The sequence below is a fragment of the Perca flavescens genome, chromosome 23 (genome assembly GCF_004354835.1).
Source record: "Perca flavescens isolate YP-PL-M2 chromosome 23, PFLA_1.0, whole genome shotgun sequence".
Classification (NCBI taxonomy): domain Eukaryota; kingdom Metazoa; phylum Chordata; class Actinopteri; order Perciformes; family Percidae; genus Perca; species Perca flavescens.
Genome location: NC_041353.1, coordinates 12,135,377 through 12,158,803, shown reverse-complemented (window position 1 = coordinate 12,158,803; position 23,427 = coordinate 12,135,377). Strand labels below are relative to the sequence as shown.

The 23,427-nt window shown below is 40.2% G+C and overlaps 1 protein-coding gene across 1 annotated transcript in view; it reads right to left on the bottom strand.

Moving 5' to 3' along the window:
* Nucleotides 1–23,427, bottom strand: part of plxna4 (plexin A4) — a 256,842-nt gene that overhangs the window by 89,730 nt on the left and 143,685 nt on the right. Inside the window, exon 5 of the mRNA XM_028570912.1 lies at nucleotides 13,821–13,921. Coding sequence (XP_028426713.1) covers nucleotides 13,821–13,921 — 101 coding nt within the window. The remainder of the gene's footprint in view (nucleotides 1–13,820; nucleotides 13,922–23,427) is intronic.

Below are 23,427 nucleotides of genomic sequence, written 5' to 3'. Positions count from 1 at the left end.
TACATTAAGGTTTATACCATTCTAACACTTTCTCCCTTTGTCTCTTAAACACACACAAACACAGTAAATATGCATCTATATGCTATTCTCTTTAATGTCTTTATTTACAGCTACATCGTGAGCTACACAACATACTCTTAAGAAGTTCCAAGGCCACACTATATAGTGCCCTAAAAAAACTCTACAATAGAACATAAAAAAAAGTGTCCATGTCTACTTTTTACTAACAATCCCACAATGCAATGCATTTTCTAGATGTGAAAGTACTGTTGAGTGACATTACACTTGTCAGTGATGACGCAAAGTGATGTGTGCGAAATCTCAATTTATATAGCGGAGGAGTGAACAAGGGAGTTATTTCAGAAGCAGTCCAAATCTAAATTGCCCAGGTTTATGACATCATCTCTGTGAGACGCTAGCTGCTGTAAATAACCATATGTCAATGTAAATAACAGCAGGGGGGATGAGGAATAGAAGAAGGATGATGCAGGGAAACAAGACGTACTGTAAAGACTTGTTAATGTCCATCTCACAGCAAATAACATTTTTAGGTTAGGTTGGTGAAAACGTGCAGCCCCCAAGTTTTATCATCTGCAATACAGTTACAAGCCAACAAGACAATGAGACAGTGTGAGTTGATGAGTGCAACAACTAGACCTGGCATTTGTGGACTGGGGCCTGTTAATACATTATCATTAGAGAGGGTATATCACTCTGCTCTAAAAAGTGGACAGGGGCTAATTTGTTTTGCTTGTTATGCAAATGTTCAGTAGACATGGACATTTTCCATTAAAAAACTAACAAATACCCTCAATCAACTCCAGCAAAGAACATCACTCTAAAGAAAAGTGATCAGTGATCACAAACCCTTTTGGATTAATTTCCTACTTCGCTTGAGTGTGTCTATGAGACCCTTCTGTCATACCATCTCAGGCTAAAACTAATTAATTTACATGTGAAAATAGGGATCTCATATTGTACCTAATTTAAGTTTTAATCTTTAAGTTTATTTAATTAATTTGTACCAATAGTAAACTGGATGTATTCACGTTGTAATTGCTCTAACAATATATATGTTATGGGCAGGTCCATTATTCCCTGTGTGTATGCAGCCAATATCAAATAGCATTATCTTCTAAATAATGACTTCATGTAGATTTCCTTTACAATCTACCCACTTTCAGTGTATCAATTCTAAATATCAACTATGCTATTGATATGTATCATGATTCTCATATGAACGCAGATTAATCTTTCGATTATTTTCTCGATTAGCTGTTTGAGCTATAAAATGTCAGGAAAGGTGAAAAATGTCGCTCAGTGCCCAAGCTACCAAAGCCCACAATTATGACCTCAAATATCTAGTTTTGTTCACAACTCAAATATATTTGGTTTACTGTCATAGAGGAGTAGAAAATCTTTACATTTAAGAAGCTGGAATCAGAGATAATTCACTTTTTTTCTTAAAAACATTAGACAAACTAATTAATTTAATAGTTGACAAGTAATCTATTAATCTTTGCAGCTCTAAAGCTAACATGATGTTTGCAAGGCCAGCTTTTGCTGTACACATTTTACTTTCCATTTCAGACTTTACTAAATCTAAAATATCATAAATAGAGTGCAAGCCAGTGAATTGTATTGCAAGTACCTGGGTGACCTCTGTTTATCTATGGAGATGTCATATAGCCCTGCAGGGACTGTAAGTTTCATCTCTTTCTCAGAGACAGAAGGTCACAGACTTGCTGGGTACAGTAGGATGAAACAGCCAACAGGTTGAATTATTAACTTTCACATCCGAGACACGGGCCATGCAGGGACTGCAACTCAGCTGAATGAGGGAGGCCTTTTCTTCTGTCTGCATCTCTCTGCCTCTCTAAGGGTTAGACAATGGCACTGGGGGTATACTGCTGTATACACCAGAAGAAAACTCTACCGAGATGCCAGTGGGTGACACCAGCTAACAGATAAGTGTTTTACTTTAAGAAGTGGTCTTGCATCCTGACTGAATCTCTCACCATATGTAGGACATTTACACATATTGATTTGGATTAACCCAAATGTCCACACCACTGTGAAGGGGGATTTATGTAGCTGCTTTGGCTGATTTGGGGCTTCAATGAAAGGACATCGAAGAGAATTCCGTACACGGTTTAATTGATGTAAGAGCTAAGTATTATCAGAGCAAAGCACTGGATAATTGTTTTCAATTACTATCCACACAGACCTTGAAAGAAAAAACGATTGCATCGTTTGTAGCAATATGAAACAATCCCGCCCTTTGTAAACATCAAAGAATAGAACATTTCGAGAACCACAGAAATCAAAGCGATTTCGATTTTGAATAACTGTCATAAAATGCCTGACTGAGGCTATCTTTTTTTGTGGAGAATTCAATGTCCAACGTCTATTCATTTGGTTAGTAAACACCGCTGTTGTGCAGAACTGTTTGACTGACTAGCAATGACACATTATGAGAGAGCAAGCTGAAAGGATTAGATTGGCCCTGAACGGAAACTAATCTGCACTCTTGTTTCTCCCAGCCTTTGATAAGGTGACACAATTAGAGTGAGACAGAGGAGAGGGCAGAGAAGGATTCCCAGCCCCGGCAATTGTTGCTGATGAGGCTGTCACGGCCATTAACAACTAGATGGTCTTGTAGATAATATATTTCATCGTGCAACATTTGTCATTTAGCCCCGTTGATGATTTAATTGATTACAATACAAGATGATCCCATTATTCTGTCCAGTATGTGCACACAGACGAAAGATATCCATAATCACCATTAAGTGATGGATATAAACAGGTCTAATTCGCTGAAAGCTCTATATCATGCATATGATTTTTTTTTTTTTTTAAAGTAGCCTTTAATTTGAAAAGGGAAAATCACTGACAACCACTCATTCTTTGAGTCATAGTTTGGGTTTTAAATGTGCATATGATTAACTGCAAATGACTGTAGACTAGATAAAAAGAACACAGAGAACAAAGAGAGCAAGAACTCAAAGAGAAGAACTTTGTTCAAGTAACTGCAAAAAACAGAAATGGCAACATTTTAATGGAGAAACTTAAAATTATGAAGTTCACCATTCAACAAAATAAACACAATGGCAAAAGTCAGTATCAAGCATAATTCTTATATTTTTAAAGCACGAGAACAACCAGGCTTGATCCCTTGTGGCTGGTTGCAGGGCTCAGGGGAGCGTAGAAAAAGAGAATACTATACTAAAGAGTGGGTGCAGATGTATCTGGCCATATGAGACTTCAGGTGTAATGCATATCTAATGTGAGGCATGGAGAAGGTCAAGCAGGCTGGGAAATGAAAGCTATTAAATTCTCACAAAGCCGAGGTCCAGCCATCCTTAGCTCTATCAAATGCTCATGTCACTGGAGAAAACACAGGCGCGGACACACACACACACACACACACACACACACACACAAACTTTACTACATTTCAGCATTTAGATAGTTCTGTCTATTCATGTATATTGTGCTACAAATGATCAACATCACTATCTAGTCAAACTGTACATTGACTCTTTATATATATGAATGATTAGCATTAATCATTCATATATATATATTTTCATGTATGCTGTGTTATTACTGATCTACTTCACTAACTAGACAAATATTTACACTAACTGTATATTGACTCTTTACTACATTCAGTAATTATACAGACTGTCTGTTCGTGTTTACTTTGTTATCACTGATCCACATCACTAACTAGATTATAACTTGCACTAACTGTATATTGACTTCACTACTTCTCAGCATTCACATAGACTATCTATTTATACAGTATATACTGCGTTATAGCTGACCCACATCACTAACACAATTTAATTGCATCGTATTCTGACTCTTTACTACATCTCAGCAGTGTTATAGTTTGTCTATTCATGTATATTGTGTTATTACCATACCACTTTCGCATATCCATCGACTTATACTTTTGAAATGCTTACTTAATCTGTAATTATGTAGCCTATTGTATTCTGTTTTCTTGTACTATTTGAATGTGAAACTGTATGTTGTCTTGTACGCTTATGCTTTTCTTGGCCAGGTCGCCATTGCAAATGAGAACCTGTTCTAAACGGCCTACCTGGTTGAATAAAGGTTAAATAAAAAAATAAATCACACACACACACACACACACACACACACACACACAAACATCAGACTAATAAGTGGTCAACAAGTATATATGTGTATATACAGTATACACTAAAATCTCATAATACATGCATGCAAGTATTTTTTGTATATTATACACCTGGGTTTCTGCTTTACAGTGCTGTTTGTGGTACATCAATGCACAACAAATAGGTACTCTGTAGTCCAACTGAAACCCAATTACCATACTACCCATGCATCATCAGACACTATTGAATCCTATACATACTAATAGCCAGAGGTTGTTTGTTAGTCTAGAGCAGGAGCTGTGTCAGAGATTCAGTCAAATCACACACATCTACATTCAGCTTGACTACATCTCTCACTCCTACAGTGCATGTGACCACAGCCACACATGAACACGGCTGAACAAACACAACAGTCGGTGTGCCTCCTTGTGCTATCATTAAGAGTGGCGGTCCACAGAGCAGAAATCCGCATGGAGGGGCCGGCGGGAGAGTCATTATCTGGCCCACTGGCCATGACCCTGCTACTCCTGTTTGTGGACACACACACACACACACACACACACACACACACACACACACACACACACACAATCTGCGTGTCTCTCATGAGCCCATACCCTATAGACATAGAAATTGCAGAGTGGCTGCCTCCATGTAGAAATCGTACTACCAATGCAAGAACACCGGCTGGGCAGAAAATTACACAGTAACACCACTGCTGAGAGTTTGCAGGTACAAAGCCATATGGGATAAAACAATCTCTTAAAAATATATATAAAAAAGTGAGGCAAAGTGAGAGCCTGAATTCATCAATCAATATTACATAAACGTTTGAATAAAATGAGGGCTTTAACAACCTCCATAAATCCTTTATTTCTGTCTCACGCACACAAACATAGAATAGATGGTGATCGGCAGCATCAATCTGGCCCTGTGGGCAAATAAGTAACAGCTGTTTCTCTCTGCCATGGCCGGCATTTTGGTGCCTCACACAGCTGTCAAAAGCCGTGCCATCAACTTCCTTTATCTCTCTCTCTCTCACATGCACACAAACAAACAAACCCCCGGCAGAGCTATCTAAAGGAGGGGTGGTGTGGCAGGCTTATTAGGCTGCTTATCTAGTATACTATATGTGATGCCACTGCTGACCCTGAAGATGCCATTAGGCCAGGTTCTCTATATTAAACAGCTTTATCTGTCTGGCTCAGAGGTATGTTGGTGTGTGTGTGTGTGTGTGTGTGTGTGTGTGTGTGTGTGTGTGTGTGTGTGTGTGTGTGTGTGTGTGTGTGTGTGTGGGCAGGGGGGTAAAGAGATGACAAAGCAGATTTACAAAATGAAATTTTATTAATTTCTTTGAATCATTGTGTTTTATTAAATATATTTTCTAAAAACACAAGTTAAACAACAATTAAGGAGTATTTTATTGACATAAAAGAGGGTAGAAAGGGCACTGTCATTACAAAATTATATGTTTTAATTATCCAGCTAAGTACACTATTGAAGGTTCTTTGTACATCTTAATTACATATAAAAACGTTACTTTGATATAAGTGGGAGTTATAATATTGCTCATTCTTTATTATTTAAATATCACTAAATTTAACTAATGTGATAGCTCAGTTGTACAAAGGATGTAACAGCTAATATTGGAATGTTTCCAAACAGCTCATATATCACTGTCCCATTTATTATTACATCATAACACAATCTGACCCCTCACATTCACAAAATAAAAGTCCAGAAACTCACAAGGGAAACGCATTGAATCTTCAGCAGTTCCTGAGATATTTGTGAAATCCCCTGCTTGATGATGTTTTCATAACTGCCCCTGAGGGAGATAGTGCAGGGCACTGGAGGGCTGCTTTTCAATGGGGATCTCAAGAGTGCACTTGGCTTTTATCTTCCATATATTGTGTTATGATCTTGGATGTGTGCAGCTGTAGACGGCAGCATATGATACTATTGATCCAGGCAGTCAATATCCAGCCTGTGATGTTTCAGGTGTGTTTATTCACAGCCACGAGGTAGTTTGTAACTCTGAATATGAAGACACATTGAAACTAATGTTATCATTGTATATAGTAAAGAATAGGGCAAGTACACGTACTCTGAAGTACACGTATATACAGTGGCCTGATACTGATGCATTTTATTTTTTTAGTCTTACCTAATTTATTGCATGCTTCTAACGTGTAACTATATAAAATGACAAAAAACATTTCTTTTACATTAGACGGTGCCTACTCTAATTGAGAGAACATTTAACATAGACTCATATATTTTAGAACGGAACAATGAACACAAGAAAAGTATTCCGTTAAGTCTTAAATCCTGATAGAGGAGAACGCCGGTTTTGGTTTAACCCCACCCTGTGTGATTCACGCAATATTCACACAATATCTCAATTATGAATAACATTTATAATATTCATAATAACGGATACACAATGACATTATATCTTGGCATGCATGAGTAATCTATGTGACAATGCAATCTGATATTAATACTGAATAATCAGTAGGGATTACTGTAGGATTATAGAACATGGTTAATATATTCTTACCACGCTGCCGTTGTCATAGCACTATGTGATGGGACATGCGAGGTGACCTGCATGAGTACCTTCTCCCAGAGGTGCTCTCCGTCATAGTCAAGATGAACCATATATGTGTGTGTACAGTATATGTGTTTACCCTCTAACCCTCAACTAGAGTACCTGCTCCAAGAGTTTCATTTATGCACTTCATCGGAAGATTTCTCATCCCCACTCTCTTTTTCTGGGAATTTATGCAACTTGTCCCACTCACCCCTCTCATCACGTAGATATCTTCAGCTTCCTTTGACTGTCAACACATCTCTCATTCATCCTCTCTGTCTCATGTCAGTCCCTTTGTCGGTTCATGCTCTGCCAAACAAAAGCAAGACACCTTCCCCACCCACTCTGAATGTGTGCATGTCCATTTCCCAGTGTCTATGATTGGTAGAGTGTGTGGTAGAGTGACAATAGGTGACATTGAGCAATGGTCCGGACTTAAAAGTGGGTGTGCAGCTGTTGTGTATGTGCTTGAGCATTTGTGTGTTGAGGCTAGGGACTTTGGTTTGTGTGTGTGTTTCTTTACACTATGACGGTGACAGCTGAGAGGGAACTAGAAGGTGCAGCACTCTGTTCCATCCTGATGCCCCTGTCACTTCTTGGCCTTGTTCCCTTCCCTCAACTTCCCTTAGCATCCAGCAAGAGGTGGAGGGTAGAGGTAAGGGGGGTGAAACCAGTCCCCCATACTCAGGGGATGGCCATCCTCCCCTGGGCACAGACATCAGAGCAAGTGCCATGGATGTAAGGATATCAAGATCAAAGGGTCAACTTTGAATAAATGTATCTTTGAGAGTTGAATATTGATTATTTTTAGCACTGTTTAAAACCAAATCCAGCTTCTCAAATTGTGAATATTAGGCTGAGTAGTATATAGTTGAAATTCATTTTAAGTAGTCTTAATTTGTGATACAGGGGCTCTAAAATCTTATTATATTTCCATTCTTTCTAGCTTGGCCTCTCATATGAGCTCACAGCCAATGTTTTTACTTAGAAGTGGCTGTCCTCACTTTAACATTAGAGGTAAAACTTTCTTTTTAGTGTAAATAATTCCTTTCTCTCTCTGCTAACAATATGTTTCACAGCAGTTATGGCTATCTCCAGGGGGAGCCTAGTGGTCCCCACAACCAAACATGAGTCTTTGGTAGCATGCTAATTGTGGCACTGCAGTTTAATTAGCATTAGTGTGGCATACCGCAGTAATGAGCACACTGAGGTAACAGATGACTGTGAACACAGCGACAGGTAGCAGCATTGCAGAATTAATATGAGAGACAGAGAGAGAGAGAGAGAGAGAGAAAGAGAGAGAGAAAGAAAGAAAAAATAGATCTGCCAATTAGCTTTTCCCTCCGAAAAGGTTATTCGTTTGACAGCACCAAAGATGTCTTGGGAAAACAAAGGATTTAGAAGATAAGAAGCTTTGCAGCCATTTTCTGTTTATTTATGACTTTTTGAACTTTTTTGTTCTTGCGTTTATCAAGATGCATGTAAAAGCATTTAGATGTATCTTCTCATTCATTTTGATATAGTGTATATAAGTTAAATGTAAGAAGCAGGCATGTCAAATTTGACTGTACAGGTATTCCTCTGTACTGTATATCACAGTTCACTTATAGAAGTTTACTACTGATTGTATGGACTGACCTTCTCTAATGAACTAAGAGAAGGCATTTGCTTGTGACCAGTGGCACAGATTTACAGTCCCTATTTTACTTCAGGTAGGAGGGATCGATGTTTATGAGTGTTTGGAGGAAGAGAGGAAAAGAGGAAGAAAGAGTAGGAGAGTGATGCTGTTTATGGACAATCACGCTTCTGATACCACAACATCCTGGGATCTGACACATATACAGATCACATTTGTGCAAATGCATGCACAAGCAAAAACGTATAATAGGGGTACAATGCACCAAAACGCACACTGAAACTGATGAAATATAAACAAATAAACAATTTCTGTGAGTGGATTCCTGGAAGCACAGATACACATAAATATGTGCAGACACACACATACACACAATAATGTAGTGTATGATAAGCCTGCTGGAGATGGAGTGTGATTTGAATGATAGTGAAGAGAGGAAGAGGGTAGGAGGAAAAAAAATATTTTTAGCACTGTGGAATTATTAGCCATATCGCAGCCAAAAGTAAATATTAAGATATGTCAAACCAATTACTAATGTGAAGATATTGCAACATTAGCACCACTTCTTCCAAATTGACACTGATATCACAGAGTGATGTGAGATATTCTCAACCTCCATGCCAAATATGATGACATTCCTTTTGACAATGTTACTTCTTACAAATATGGTTTCCAATCTGTCTGGCTGTCACACATGACAGGCACGTTGACAGCTTAGTTAACCACTTACAAAACTGACATCTTAGAGACCAGCATTAGGGGAGGTAACATATCCATAACGTAGCTCTAACATTTCTGTAATATTGGCTGATTGCAGAAGTGCCCCTTCCTTACTTGGAAATGTTGAAGTGTGGATGGAAACCACACAGAAAAAAAGAAATATGCCACAAAAACAGTAAGACACAAAACCCAAGGGTATCGGTGAATGGAACAACATGTATAAGCAAAATAGTCAAGTTTTGTCATAGAAAAGTGACTTATCATAATGTTCTGTGACTGATTTACAAATACTATCCTTTCTAGGTCTTGTTACATGTCATCCCACAACTAGGATGTTATTACGGAATATGCAGAATACAATTGTTTTTATCCATACAATTTGTTTAAATACTTGATAGGGAATAAATAACGCATATGCATAACATAAACATGTATGTATTATGTTTACTTCTATAGGCCTACACTATGCATCTTACAAACTCCCCGACAGGCAATCTTCTGTAAGAGTCCTCTAGGAGACTCTCCTGTGGTTGACAGAGACATCCAATGTCAGCGGGAGAGGGGGGGTTCTGATATGAGTGAAAACTTTTCTTTCACCTTCTGAGCTAGACAGGCATTAGCATAAATCGTGCATCTCAGCAGAAGAGAGCATGAGTTTGACATAACAAGACAGTTTGGTTGACAGGTGAGGCTTCAGGTTTACTCGAATAGTGGCTGGTTAACTGCAGGGGGGGAATCAGATGCAAAGTTTTCTAGTGGGCTCACAAAATATATAGGGGGCATATAGGATATACAGTTGATAGGATGAATAAGAGCATATGTCTATAAATGAAGACATTTGCCTTTCTAAATGAATGGTCAGTGTTTGTCAAGGTCAATGAGACACACGTATGCTCACACACAGACACACACATACGCACACAGGTGCACTATCCACTCCTGTTGATTTCCTCCCCTGCACTATTGATTGCCTTTCTCCTCTTCCCTTGGTGTTCTCTCTAACAGCTCCTCTGACCGATCTATAAAGTAAATAAAGGCAATGCTGATGGGGAAAGAGAGAGAGTGCTTGCAATTCTGTTTGCTCTCAGACCAGTGAGGTGATTTCAAGGTTGATTGGGAACAACAAACTATCTGGAAGAACACTTTGAAGATGAACTGCATGCTATCCTTTCACTCAACACCCTTCCTTCCAGCACAAAATAAGTGTAGGAGAGTGTGTGTGAATTCTAAGCGTTCCTTGTGTTTTGGCCTTTTTGCTATATGCTATTAAAGATGCATTGTTTTAGCCTTTGGTCTGCAGTCAGTGAACTAGGCAGGGTGCCTGCTTCCAGCATCAAAATGTTGTCATTCACTTATGGACACTCACTCATTCACTGGTTTTCCCTTTGGCTACATTCGGTTCAATTTTACTCTTGTGAAGCACTTTGTGACATTGTACTGTAAAAGGTGCAATATTAAATAAACATTTTATTAGTAGTAGTATTATTGTTATCTATACATCTATCTGGAATTATTCTTTTAAGGTGTCAATCTGTCTATTTAATTTGAGTCACTTCTTGGAGCAATACAAATTAAAATGTTATTCTGCCAAGATAGTCAAGTGGAGGTGAGAAGAGACAGAGGGACAAAGGATAAATATTTCTGACCAAATAGTTCACAACACTTCTTTTTTTCCTTCAACTTTCTTTATCTTCAGCACATTTAAAATTGTAAACTGCAACACTTTCACCAGTATCATGGCCATTACTATGATGTTTAACAAGGCGGTTGATTCTGGAGACTGCAAATATGATAAAAGTAAAGATCAATGATAAAAGGGAATCTAAAAATATTTTCTGGAAAGTGTACTGAATGGGTTTCCTCTGTATTTTCACCCAAATTGGCATGTGTCTGTATGGACATTTTTGCAGGACCTGCTGGGACTCACTCTATCAGACTGTGAGTCAGGCCTGCTAATGGTCTTGCACGACTACTGACTTCCCATGACTGTCAATAAATAAAGGAGGCATGAAGACGGAATGGAGATATATATATATAAAATATAAAATCCAACACAAAGAAAGCATAAGGTAACACATCCGGCCGAAAAGAAGGACATACGGCTACATTTCTGGCAGCAACGGAGCAATCCCGGAAGTGGAAGGTCGTGGATATAGACTACTTGGGGACCATCAAGGCATACGTTTTGAAGCCCTTTTATTTTAGTGTGTGTTTTTATAGGTTTTAAGTCCGCTAATTATTTTATCTTCAAAAGACCCAACAAAACTGACATGTAGGAAAAATTTGACATGTTTATGCAGAATACTGTATAAGTGACTGTGTGTGCAGTATGTACATGCCCATGCATGTGTATGACTTGCACAACCGGTACACATCCAGTATAGCATTCATTAAGTAGCCTGCTATCCACTGTCTTTTAGCCTTAGCTAACATTTTCCACAGATTGTTCCACTGAATTTTGTCTGTAAATCAATATTTAATACCATTTGTGAAAGAGAAGAAAATAGGGAGTAAGCTTACATAAAAATTGAATATTTTGCTCCAAAAGTGTTTGAAACATCAAGCTAAAAGGGTTAAAGGTTACTGGGTATTGCTAAGTCACCACTGCTTTATCGTAATCTGTAGAACATCTTTTTTGCAATTGTGAAAAAAGAGTGTGTATGGTAAGTGAGTGATTTTTGAGTCTGAAAAATCTTGAATTTGGAGCATAGAGTCCTGCCTGCCCAGTGGTCGAGGTGGCGCTCAGAGGGGCTTAAGTTACACCAAGACCATAAATTACAAGCTGGGGGTTGGAGAGCGATGAGAAGGAGAAGGGACTTTGGGAAAGGTAAACCTGTGGTCAATCAATCACACTGGGTTGTGCACTTTATGTGTGTTTGTTTGTCTGTGTGCTAGAAGGGTGAAAGAGAGGCAAAACTGTGTGTTTAATTGACAGGAGGTATGGGTGTGGTGCGCACACACTCACAATCTCACACACACAAAACACACACCTGTGGTCTCCCTTTCTGTCCTTGTGATGGTCAAAAACCTAGACACCAATCGACTAAAGTGACATTTTGGTTATTTCCTCTCCCTCTCTGTGGGCATGATTCTCGTTTTGGCGACTTGACACTAATTCTCTGGCAAGAAAGGTGTGTGCGTGTGTGTGCCTGCCCTTGTGTGTATGTGAGTGAAGAGAGGGGTGAGCTCAGGCTAAGTGTGACAGGCCAATCTGTGGCCAGCCATTTTCACTGACTGTGAGGATGTACAGGGTGTTAATGGATTTGTACACACACACGGTTTAAATTGCAAGCACATTTCATGTGGCAAAGATTTGCATGGTCGCTGCTCACTGGTTAAGTTTAAGGATTTGCTAGAATACACCCTATGGTTCATTAATGTTTGGTTAAATATGGAGAGAAGGAGATCACTAGCAGGAATTGTGATATACATGAAAATCTGGACTGATATATTACGCATTCATGCATGTGTTTGTGGCTTTGCCTCTAACCTCTGGTTGGTGACCCATAACCCATTAGAGTGTGTCCTCTGTCTGCTAATGCACTTTCTACCCTGGAGACCTCAAACTCATTCATCCTCCATTTCTCCTTCCTTCACTCTGCTGCACACAAACTTACTCACTAAGACCCTTTTCAGATCTCTGTCAATTTATCACATATCACCCCTCTTTCACAGCTCTCCTCTCTTAGAAGTTTCCAGTATTCAGGATAACCATCCTGATATCTTTCGCAGATTTCACTAGTCTATTCTCACCCTCTCTTCATTTGTCATCTCATCATTGATTTCTTATTTTCTCAATGTATCTGCCCTTCTCCTCCCCTGTTTTCAATGTATATGTTCCTTTCACACTCACAGTGCTTCTCTGCCTTTGCCATGTCTTCTCAGTGCCAGCAGAAATTAAGGTGATAAATGCACTCATGCACTCACACACACACACACACACACACACACACACACACACACACACACACACACACACACACACACACACACTCCCCAAAGGCTAGTACCAACACAAGAAACCAATTTTCAATTTACAGTGGAGTGGCAAATCTTCCTGCCCCCAGCAAGCATTATCTCCCACTCCAATCTTGAGGGACAAGGGTTTGACAGCAGCTGGGAGGTGTGAGTGGGAATTTGGGTGTATCTATGTGTGTGCATGTGTGTGCATCTGTGTGCGTGTGAAAGAGAGAATGACAGACATACTATACAGATGAGCTTAAAGGTAAAGCAAAAAAAGGAAAAGAAAATGCAGATCACATTCAACAGTTTGCAGTTTAGTTACACAGTAACTGAAGCTCTGACTCTCCTTGTCTCAACTCCTAAAGTTTGGAGTGGTGCCCATCAGAGCCCTGGCAGTGACTGCTCTGGTTTCAGGGCTTGTTAAACAATGCCAGTGGGTAGGTTTGGTAATGGATCTAAGGGGGCTGCTGGCACAAGGCCGAGCTCCAGGAAAGCAATCTGAGACTTGGCCTGGGTTGGCTAGAGGAGTCCCTGAATGCTCAAGGGCTGCAAGGGATGGAGTGCTGGGCACGGGCCCAAGCGTCATGGAGGTAGGGGAGGCTACCAATCTAAAGACTGCACCCCTGAGACTGTTTGAATGAATGGGTGAAAAAAGTGTTTTTATGCCTGAAGAATGAAAGGGAATAAGAAAAACACAGATGTACGTGAGTTTGTATAGGTGTGTGTGTATAACAGCTCCAGTAGTACTCACATGTTGTGCAGGACACACCAGCCACAGTGGGGATCTCCCGATCCGAGGCATTCACTGCAGGTTGAGTACTGACCACAGGCCTCCACTGGCACCCTTGTCAGCTGCAAAGAAACATACAACAATGATTAAATATGCTGGAGAGACACTCACAGTTTTCATTTTTGTGTTGGTTGAATAAGCAAAAATATAAAAAGGAAACTTTACCAGAAAACAGACAGAGAGTGTGAAATAGAAGCAAAATTTGAAGTTTTAAGAAATCTAAAAGGGCTGCAGTGTTTATGTTATGGGAACAATTTGAATATGATAAGAATATCTCTGCATCTTTGCTTCAGGAGTGAAAATAAGTGTAAAGGAAATATGAATCGTTAGATAATGGTCCATTTTTGTGCTACCTCACAAGTGCTGCATGTAATCTACTAGAAGTGCAGCAGAGTACTTCAGACAACCTCTACATAATAGGCATGAACTTGTTGCAATCAGATTCTGTGTGGTCAAAGTATGTGTAGGTGGAGAGGTGAACAGTGAGAGTTGCACCCTTGACTCAAAACAAAACATATCTGCATTATTGTTTGCATCCAGAATGACTAAAACCACAGGGATTTGCCTGGCGCACGCCAGCGGGAGCTGTCCGAGATGTGGCAAAGTAATAAATGCCCGTCTTGGCCGGGTGGCGATGTTGCTGCGGCCTCTCGGGCGCATCTTCTCAAGTCTAGAGAGGATTGCTGCAGCCATGGAGCGTGGGCCTCCAAACGCACAACCTGCACCTGTTGTGCCCCTTCCTCCTCCCCCCACTCCATCCAGATTCCACCGGAGTGTCCAATCCCACCGTAGTTCAACATCACGTCTCCTTAATTCCTCTAATATTTCCTCATTCCTCATTTATGTCATCGACACATCCATGATTCATGGAAATGTTGTGTAAAACACAACAAGCCACAAAGAATGCTGCGACTTTTTGAGGGTAAAGTGCCTCCTGATCTATCCAAACACCTGAAGTGCATTTTCAGTAATTCTTTTTTGTAATTATGTATGGTTTGCAAAAATGGGAACTGCTGCGTCGGTGTACATGAGAGAAGTGTATGCGCGTTGTGCACACGCTACATTATGGCCAAGCATGCGCCCCTAAAATAGCATCTGAATAACGCGCTACTGACTTTAGACTAGCGCCACTGACTTTAGACCAGGTTTTTCCTGGTCAGTGGCGGAATTGTTTTCTAAACTGCAAAATAGCACCAGGTAACGTTTGCGCCAGAACACGCCTCCTCTTTTCGCTGAACCGTCCCGGGAGCGCAAATACATTCCCTAATTTACCGACGTGCGTCTGTGGAGGGAAAAGTCCGCTGTGCGTAGGGTGCAAAATAGGAATGATAAATGCGTCGGTGTACAAAGGCAATTGCGCTGAGTGCAAGATAGGGCCCTAACAAACAAAAGTAATATGTTACGTAAGAATATAAAGTATTTTGTATAAGCACTAATTGTCATGAAAATGTAACTGCTTCACAGCTTCCATCTTTCTCCATTGGCTCCATATTGGAAACTTGGCCCCTTGGCAGAGAAGTCCATCTATTATGATATATAGCCCTGCCAATTCAAACTGGCATTGACTGGCACTGATTGGCATGGGCCTTGAGTGACCGAGCTCAAGGGGCAAAGCTGAGGTAGATCTCAGCCACCCCCTGCTCTTGTCACCACGGTAACAGCATGGTGCAATAATAGGTGTTGCTGGCACTTTTGATTAATGAGCCGTCATTGGTGGATGACTGCTGTCACTCATGCCGTTTAGTGATGACAGCCAGGAAAGAGAGACAACATCATCTGTGTGAGACCGATATCAGGTTATCATGAGGGTAAAGCTGTGTGTGTGTGTGTGTGTGTGTGTGTGTGTGTGTGTGTGTGTGTGTGTGTGTGTGTGTGTGTGTGTGTGTACCTGCACACTAACTGGAATTTCAGTCTTAAAATACATGTTTTAGATGAAGGTAAACGAATAGTTTGCCTTTCTCTGCCACATTCCTAGGTATTTTCAACAAATGTTTCCTTATAATACTTAAAAAAAGGTGTTTGAATCAGGATTTTAATATCAAACTTAAACAGGAAGATACCAGATGGTTATACTATTTCTGTGCACAACAATTCTCATGGAATTGGACGTAAGAAGTAGAGATATAGTACTACACTTTGAATATAGTGCTCTGCTTAAAGACACTATGGCAGTGATGATGGGCACTGATGGGTAATCTAGAAAACTTTCACATCACCTCAAAGCTTCAGTGCACCACCTCCAGAAGAAGCTGAGGATAAAATTATTTTGGATACTGGTCTATCTTTAAACCTCCGGAAATAAGTGATGCAATTATACACGTCCTTGCAGCACATTTTACTGACTAAATTCCATATTAAAGGGTATGAAAAGGAATTATTAAAACGTCCAATGTGGGGCATGGCTGAATGTAACAAGAGATCTGAAACGCCTATGCGTAGTGGTATCTCTACAGCGAAGCCTGGTACCCACGGCGGTTCTCTCTGTTGGACGCACAGACTATCACACAGCACATCTCTGCCTGACAGCGCCTCTCTCTCAAATGAAAACACATCAAGTCATTGCTACAATTTTGCACACACTCACGGTGAAAGTCATATTTCAACACGTGTGCACACAGATGCATGTGAACCTCAAAAATACTATCACTGAAGGCAGACACTGACACAATGGAAATACTCTAAAAACACACTACTACATCATTCTCTCTCTTGCTCTCTACATTTATGTCTCTTCCGTGTATCTCTACAAGTACTATAAATAGAATACTCAGTTAGACATGTGGTGGTACATTTTGCCCTCCCTACTGTGTAGAGGCGTATTTGCATTAGATAGATAAAGGGAATGAGTTTGAGATGGAATCAGAGAGATAGTGGAGCAAGTGTGTGTGCATCAAACTCAACACTGATCCTCGTTGCATCTCACATGATAGATTCCCTCCCTTCCTGTCACTCTCCACCAAGCCTGCTCTCTCCTCCACCACTGCTAGCTAAAGAACCTGGTAGTCACCGAAGAAAGAGGCCATTATGTTAGCCTATGGAGGGATTGCAGCTGCCAAAGCCTTATCATGAGAGTGTATGAAACCACAATCTCCCTGTGTACGTGTGTGTGTGTGTGCACGTTTATGTAATCTACGTAGCCATGTCACCGCATCGAGTGGTTAGACACCTCGTGATCTGCCATAAAAGCTAAGCACCCAAACAGAACTGCAGCAAACAATGCCACCATATCTGAACGCTTTATAATTTAACATTTCATCTGTGGCAGATATGCCGATACACACACCACCCACATGTACACACATATACAAAAACACACATGGATTTAGACTTTGTAGAATGGAAGGGACCTCCTGATGCCTATCAAGGCCTCAGATGCCTGCATCTGGGGAAATGGTTTTCTCAACAGACAAAACACACACACATTCACACAAAGACAAACACACACCACATTCAGAGCCCAGCAGAAGTGCTGGATGCCAATGTGAATCCTCTGTTCCAGAGCGCGGATCCTGATATCATTCATTCTCCCTCTGTCTGTCTGTCTTTCTCTGACACTCAGACGCTCTGAGGTGTGTAAGATCATACATTCATCATCTCTCCAAAGCCTCCGTTCTCTATCTGACACACACACACACACACACACACACACACACACACACACACACACACACACACTTTTGTCCCCTCTTTTATCAAAAAAAAATTGAGGGATTTGGTGGCTAAGCGACCCATTGCACCCCTTGTCTCTCTCATCTTGACATCACATTCATTTCATACAATCTTCTTCGTGGTCTTTGCCAGAGAGGCAACTATTACGGCTCAGTGTCTCTTCACTATGGCTGAGCTATCATATCAGCAGGGATAAACACAAAGGCTGGGATGCATGGCATTTATAATTTCCTCCTGTTTCAGGTGAGCAAATGACAGCCATTACACTCTGCAATCTCCCTCCTTTCACAATAGGGAGAGACGGAAGCTGCAGAATATAATCACACTTTTAAAAAAGGCCAAGATCACAGAAGTACTTGATGCCTTAATGTGTGGGGAGAGAGATGAAGATGTATTTGATCATTTACTGTGGTGGCACAATGGCATAAGATTGTATATGCAGTATTATATATATATATATATATATATATATATATATATATATATATATACTGCATATATAATTGTGTGCGTGTGTCTACTGTATCTGTGAAATATGTGCCAAAGAGAGATAGGAGGAAGAGTCTTCACTTTAAGTGTATTCACAATTTCCACTTCAAGATCTTCATCTTTACACTGAGGAGATGATAAAGCTCGACTTTGTTTTTCTTTTCTCTCTCTCCCCTCCTCCTTAGATAATGCCAGGGGCCTTCAAGTCAACCTGCAGTGGGAAAGTGATCATTTCATAAATCTGCAGAGACTTTTATTATTAACTAAGTCTTCTGCCTCATCTCTATTCCTCTCTTTATCCTACTCTTTTTCTGCCCCCTCCACAATTAAACAACGATTCCACCTGCAGCCAAACTCCACAACTCCAAATGAACAGAGAGGGAAATTAAAGGGATAGCCCAATCCAGCCTTACAGCCTGTAGGGCACACTAAACCTCTTATCTTTTATCTTCTTGCCCAGGCTAGAGTCGTATTTTTCTCCTTCCCTGTTGTGAGTTTGTTCATTAGTTCGGCACAATGCTGGTGGTGCATCATTACTTTTGGCCCAGAAGCAGAAATTAATAATAAAAAACAATTGGTTAAATGTATGTAATGTAATGTTATTTGGTCACATTGTAAGCAATGAAAGACAAATCGCTGCTTACGACAGCTTCTCCAATTAAATATCATAGAGTTATGCTGATAACTGCAAGCAAATTGTGATAAAGTGAAATCATTCATATACATGGCAATGTATAGGAATAATAATTCCTGACCTCCATATTTCCATCGGCCAGCCACAATGTATAGATGCTCTGATAATATACAGAATAAACAGTCCCTCTTTCCATGGCAGTATCAGTGTTAATGTCTTTTATTCTCTTCTCTATCTATCTCTGAATATCTATTAATCTGTCATTTATTCCTTCATTTATGTACTGGTGCCTCTGTCTCTCTCTAATCCTCTTATGTCCCACCTCTCTGCTCTCCAGCTGGATGGACGACAGATTGACGTGGGAGTCAAATGAAGCGAGGGACACATCAACGACCCACTACCTCGTCACAGCTGACGCGCCACTCAATCCGTCAACCACCAACCAACGGTATTATATCATAAGCTCAGTTAACAGAGCGGGCCATTGGCTGCAAGTGGAATATTGTTTTCATTTGAGCTTCTCTGAGGTCAAATGAGAAAGCCATCCATTGCGCTGTCAGGATTGTCAGCGCATGACAAACGACTCGGATACAATCAAGCATTTTCACTTATCTTTCCATTCCAAAGAGGGTAAGGCCCGCCATACACAAAAAAGGCAGTTAAACAAGCTTTGAGGCAGTTTACTAATAATAGTTTAAAGATTAGAATTTCCTGCATGAGGCATTCTCTGCTATATTTTTACCATCTGTCCTCTTTGGTATGTCTATGCTTACCAAATAAGCAACAAAAACCTGAAGCATGGTAAGCACAGCAACAATAAATTCATACAGCAGAACTTCCCCTAATCATGCTCATGTTGTCCCATTACATTACACTGTTGGTGCTTAGTGCTAGAACCATGCTGAAGACATGATGGATGTCAAAGTAAAGTGGGGTTAGGTCTGACCCTTCAATGCACAAATAGGATTTGCATTTAGTCTGTAATGCCATTTCTCCCATTGGCAGGTGCTAGACGTGTAGCAACACATTCACACAGGCCAATTTTGCACAGACATAGCCTGGATAAAAGTCTGTATTATACAGTTAGAGCACACAGTTTGGATTGTTTCCAGCACCCAAGAAAGAAGATGCTGATAATGACTCACATGAATGACAAATTTTATAAAGTGTCTGTCTGTCATAACGTATACTGTAATGGGGCTTATGGATTCACAACTATCAGCAACGGGAAAAGAGAGAAGAACACACAACTCAGTAATATAGTGAGAAACAGCAGGAGAGGAGAGAGAAGACAAAGGTAAAACTTCAAAAGGGACTTTGATTGAGCCAGGAGTTCTCTCCAACCTTGTCTGTCCCACTTTGTGACATTTTTCAGAAGTGTGTCAGGCAGCAATGACTGAAACACATCAGCTCTGTTCACTTGCCTTGTTAGACCACAGCAGCCTGCAGCTAAACTGGGACACGACATTATAAGCACATTTAAACACCTTCATAACTCACAGCCACACACTAGAGGTGTAAGGAAGCCACAATGTAAGGGATGTGGTAAAAAATTTCCCGCTGATAGAAATTAAAGGATGCTGGTATTAAACATCATTCATGAGATACGAAGACGCTATACTTTCACAAATTAGCTTGTCGGATTTCCCTCGGGGGGTTCAAAACAGAAAAAAAGCATTTGACTTTGAACGATCTCACCCCACTATAGCAAACATTTTCAATAATTCACACTTACAGATCTGCATTTGCAATGCTGAATATAAATAATTTAGCACCATGAAGTCGCAGCACTTTTGAGCAACAGTTTATATGCTGAATGTAAAAACATTGGTTGAAAAGATATTACTTAAGCATAAAAACTATGTAGGAACATGGTTGATAAAATCTAACCGCTGACTGACTGAACAGTTGCTGGCAGGATGTGTTTGTTAGGTTGGTGGAGGGTGGTGGTATGGCTTTGGGAACATTGGAGGATAGATTGAATGACTAAGACGCAACAAAAACAGCTTAAACTGCTCCCAAATGCCTTGAAACCCATGTCAAGTCACAGCACCGCCAGCCGCTGAGTAATGTACTCTGCTATCAAAATTATATTCATTCAAACTACTTTCTCATGATCGGGTCCAAACAGAAGTTGCTTATGTTCCATTTGACTGTTGTGTAAAAGGTGTAGATGTGAACATGCACTATACAGTTAGTAAGGCTAACCTATGGATGTGTGCATTTCAGAGTAAAATCAATTTCTGGTAAACTTAAAGGATTCATGTAACTAGATACTACAATGTATCTGGTTAAAGTTTGGATATTTTTGTCTACTTTTTCACCAAAAGACTTAGTAGGTTATTAGATGAAATGACTACATTATTGTGGCATCTTAAATTTGATTACGCAATAGCACACTAAAACAGTACTAGAAGCGGCTCACATTCTCAACCTCACACAATAACCTTTGTGTTAACTTCCCAATTCCACTGTTGACTTCAATAACTGTTCATCAATTCAGGGGAGTTTTTTTCCCCTTTACAATAGGTTTATAGCTAAAAAAAAAAAAAAGATCGCTTTGGAGGTATGTGATTTGTACTTTTAATTATATAGTGAACTAACAGTGAAACGATCTCCCAACCTCCACCAACACCACCTTATTCATTGTACCCATATGTCCTCATTGTGGTTGATAGGTGAAGCATGGTTAACATAGTAATATAGTAGTGAAGAACAGCAGCAGCTCACATTAACAGTGGGATTGACCTGTCCCTGTCACTCAAACATTTACCCTAACAGAACCAGAACATCTATTTAACCCACTAATAAGATGACTTGTGTGCATATGTGAGGGAGATACAGAGACAGACAGAGAGAGAGAGAGAGAGAGAGAGAGAGAGAGGGAGAGAGAGAGAGAGAGAGGGGGGAGTACGACCCAATTAGAGCACAGCCAATCACTGTATTAATGCGAGAGTAGGGATGACAGATTACTCTGCTAGTAAGAAATGGCAAAAAAAATTGAGGATTGGGGATGGCGTGGGGTAAAAATGACAAAGGGTAGTGAGACAGGGTTAGAAATGGAATAAAGATGGAGAGAGAGGAGATGAAGAAAGAGGAACAAAGATCACAAAAGGCTGAATCCTCATTCGCTTTACAAATCCCCTTAGAAAGGAATAGGGGTTGGAGGAGCAAAAATCTATAATCCTGAAAGAAAAACACATCTAACAAAGGGGACACAGTCACAGGAAGGAAAGAAAAAAAGAGATGAAAGAGAAATTAAATGAAGGATGAGAAAAATACAACGACTTGGATGTGGAGAGCATTTTATGCAGTACAGGATCCTGCATGGGTATGTGCGTTTATGTAGCTTTCTTCTCTAATGAGTGTATAATGTGACACAGACAAGTAGGATACAGTGTGACTCTCAGCATGATGCCCCTGCCTGAAGCAAGGTTTATATTTCTCTGTCGAGGTGTTCCAGTGGTCCTGCCACATTGTGATTTATTTATAGTTCATTATCATAGCACATATATATATACATACATATATACTGTACATACATACTAAATTGATGTGTCTTTCAGTCCTTATCAGGGCTGCACAATATATCTTTTTTTTAAGGTTATCGCAATATCAACGTGCACAATAACACATATTATGAAAGGCTGTGACATATTGTGAAAGACACTCAGAGATTTTTTGAGTTAGTTGAAAGACAGCATCAGTAGAACACTGCACATTAAAATATTCATTAATTTTTTTAGTAGTGCATTTTATGTTTAATTCAATTTGTTTACAAAACCACCTATCAGCGAACAAGAAACGCACAATGCAGCACACATTTCTGCAATCTGCAATATTCTGACAGACATACCTATCCTTAAGTAATCTCCTTTCTCTGTCCCTCTCCTCACCTTCTCTCCACCAATATCAGTCTGACCCTCACCGTCCTGTACTGGTCCACCCTATGCCTGGCACCACCAATCTGAAGGGAAGGGTTTCAAGGCTGAGAGCAGAAGGGGAGGAGATGTATCGACTAACTCTGTTCTCAGCCTCCTGTTGTGGGGACCCCTCCTCTTCTCTCTTTCTATCATGTGTTTCCTATTTCTGTATTTCCCCCTTGTTCCATCTATCACACTCTCTCTCTAAGTGTCGGGGTCTAAGGCCCCAGCAACAGCAGGTGGCCTTCTACTATCGACCAGCTCAGGCTGCTTTAATAGCATTTTGCCACCACTGGGAATTTGGAATGTGCATGTGTTTGTGTGCAAGCGGTTATTCTAAACCACCGCAGTGATCCGGCAGGCAGTACGGTTATTCAAAACTCTTGCATGTACGGGTGACCACAACATGACCTTTGAACTTGGCTGTCCGTGAGAGGTGAACAAGAAGCCAACACAAGAAACTCAACATGACATTTATCTTTCTTATTGTTTTCAGTTATCTGTATCAGGATGGCTAGCAAATTGGTGCCTGGTATGTTGGGCAAATTTGATATGTGGGTGATTTATTTGTTAGTAACAAGTGCACAATGTGCATTTATTTTAGCCACAACAGATGGGAAAAATGGATCATGTAAGTATCTATCTCTCTTTGGATTTGTAACACATGTTCTGTGACCCTTTGACATTTAATAAAACTTGACTTGAGGCAATAGCATGACAGTGAACAATTCTGCTTACAGTTGACAGGGAAACTTTCAAGTATCATCTTGCTCTAGAGAAAGCTTTGAGAACAAACCAGTTCTGCCAACATATTGTTGTTACATGTTCGCTACATTTCAGAAGCAATTTGCAC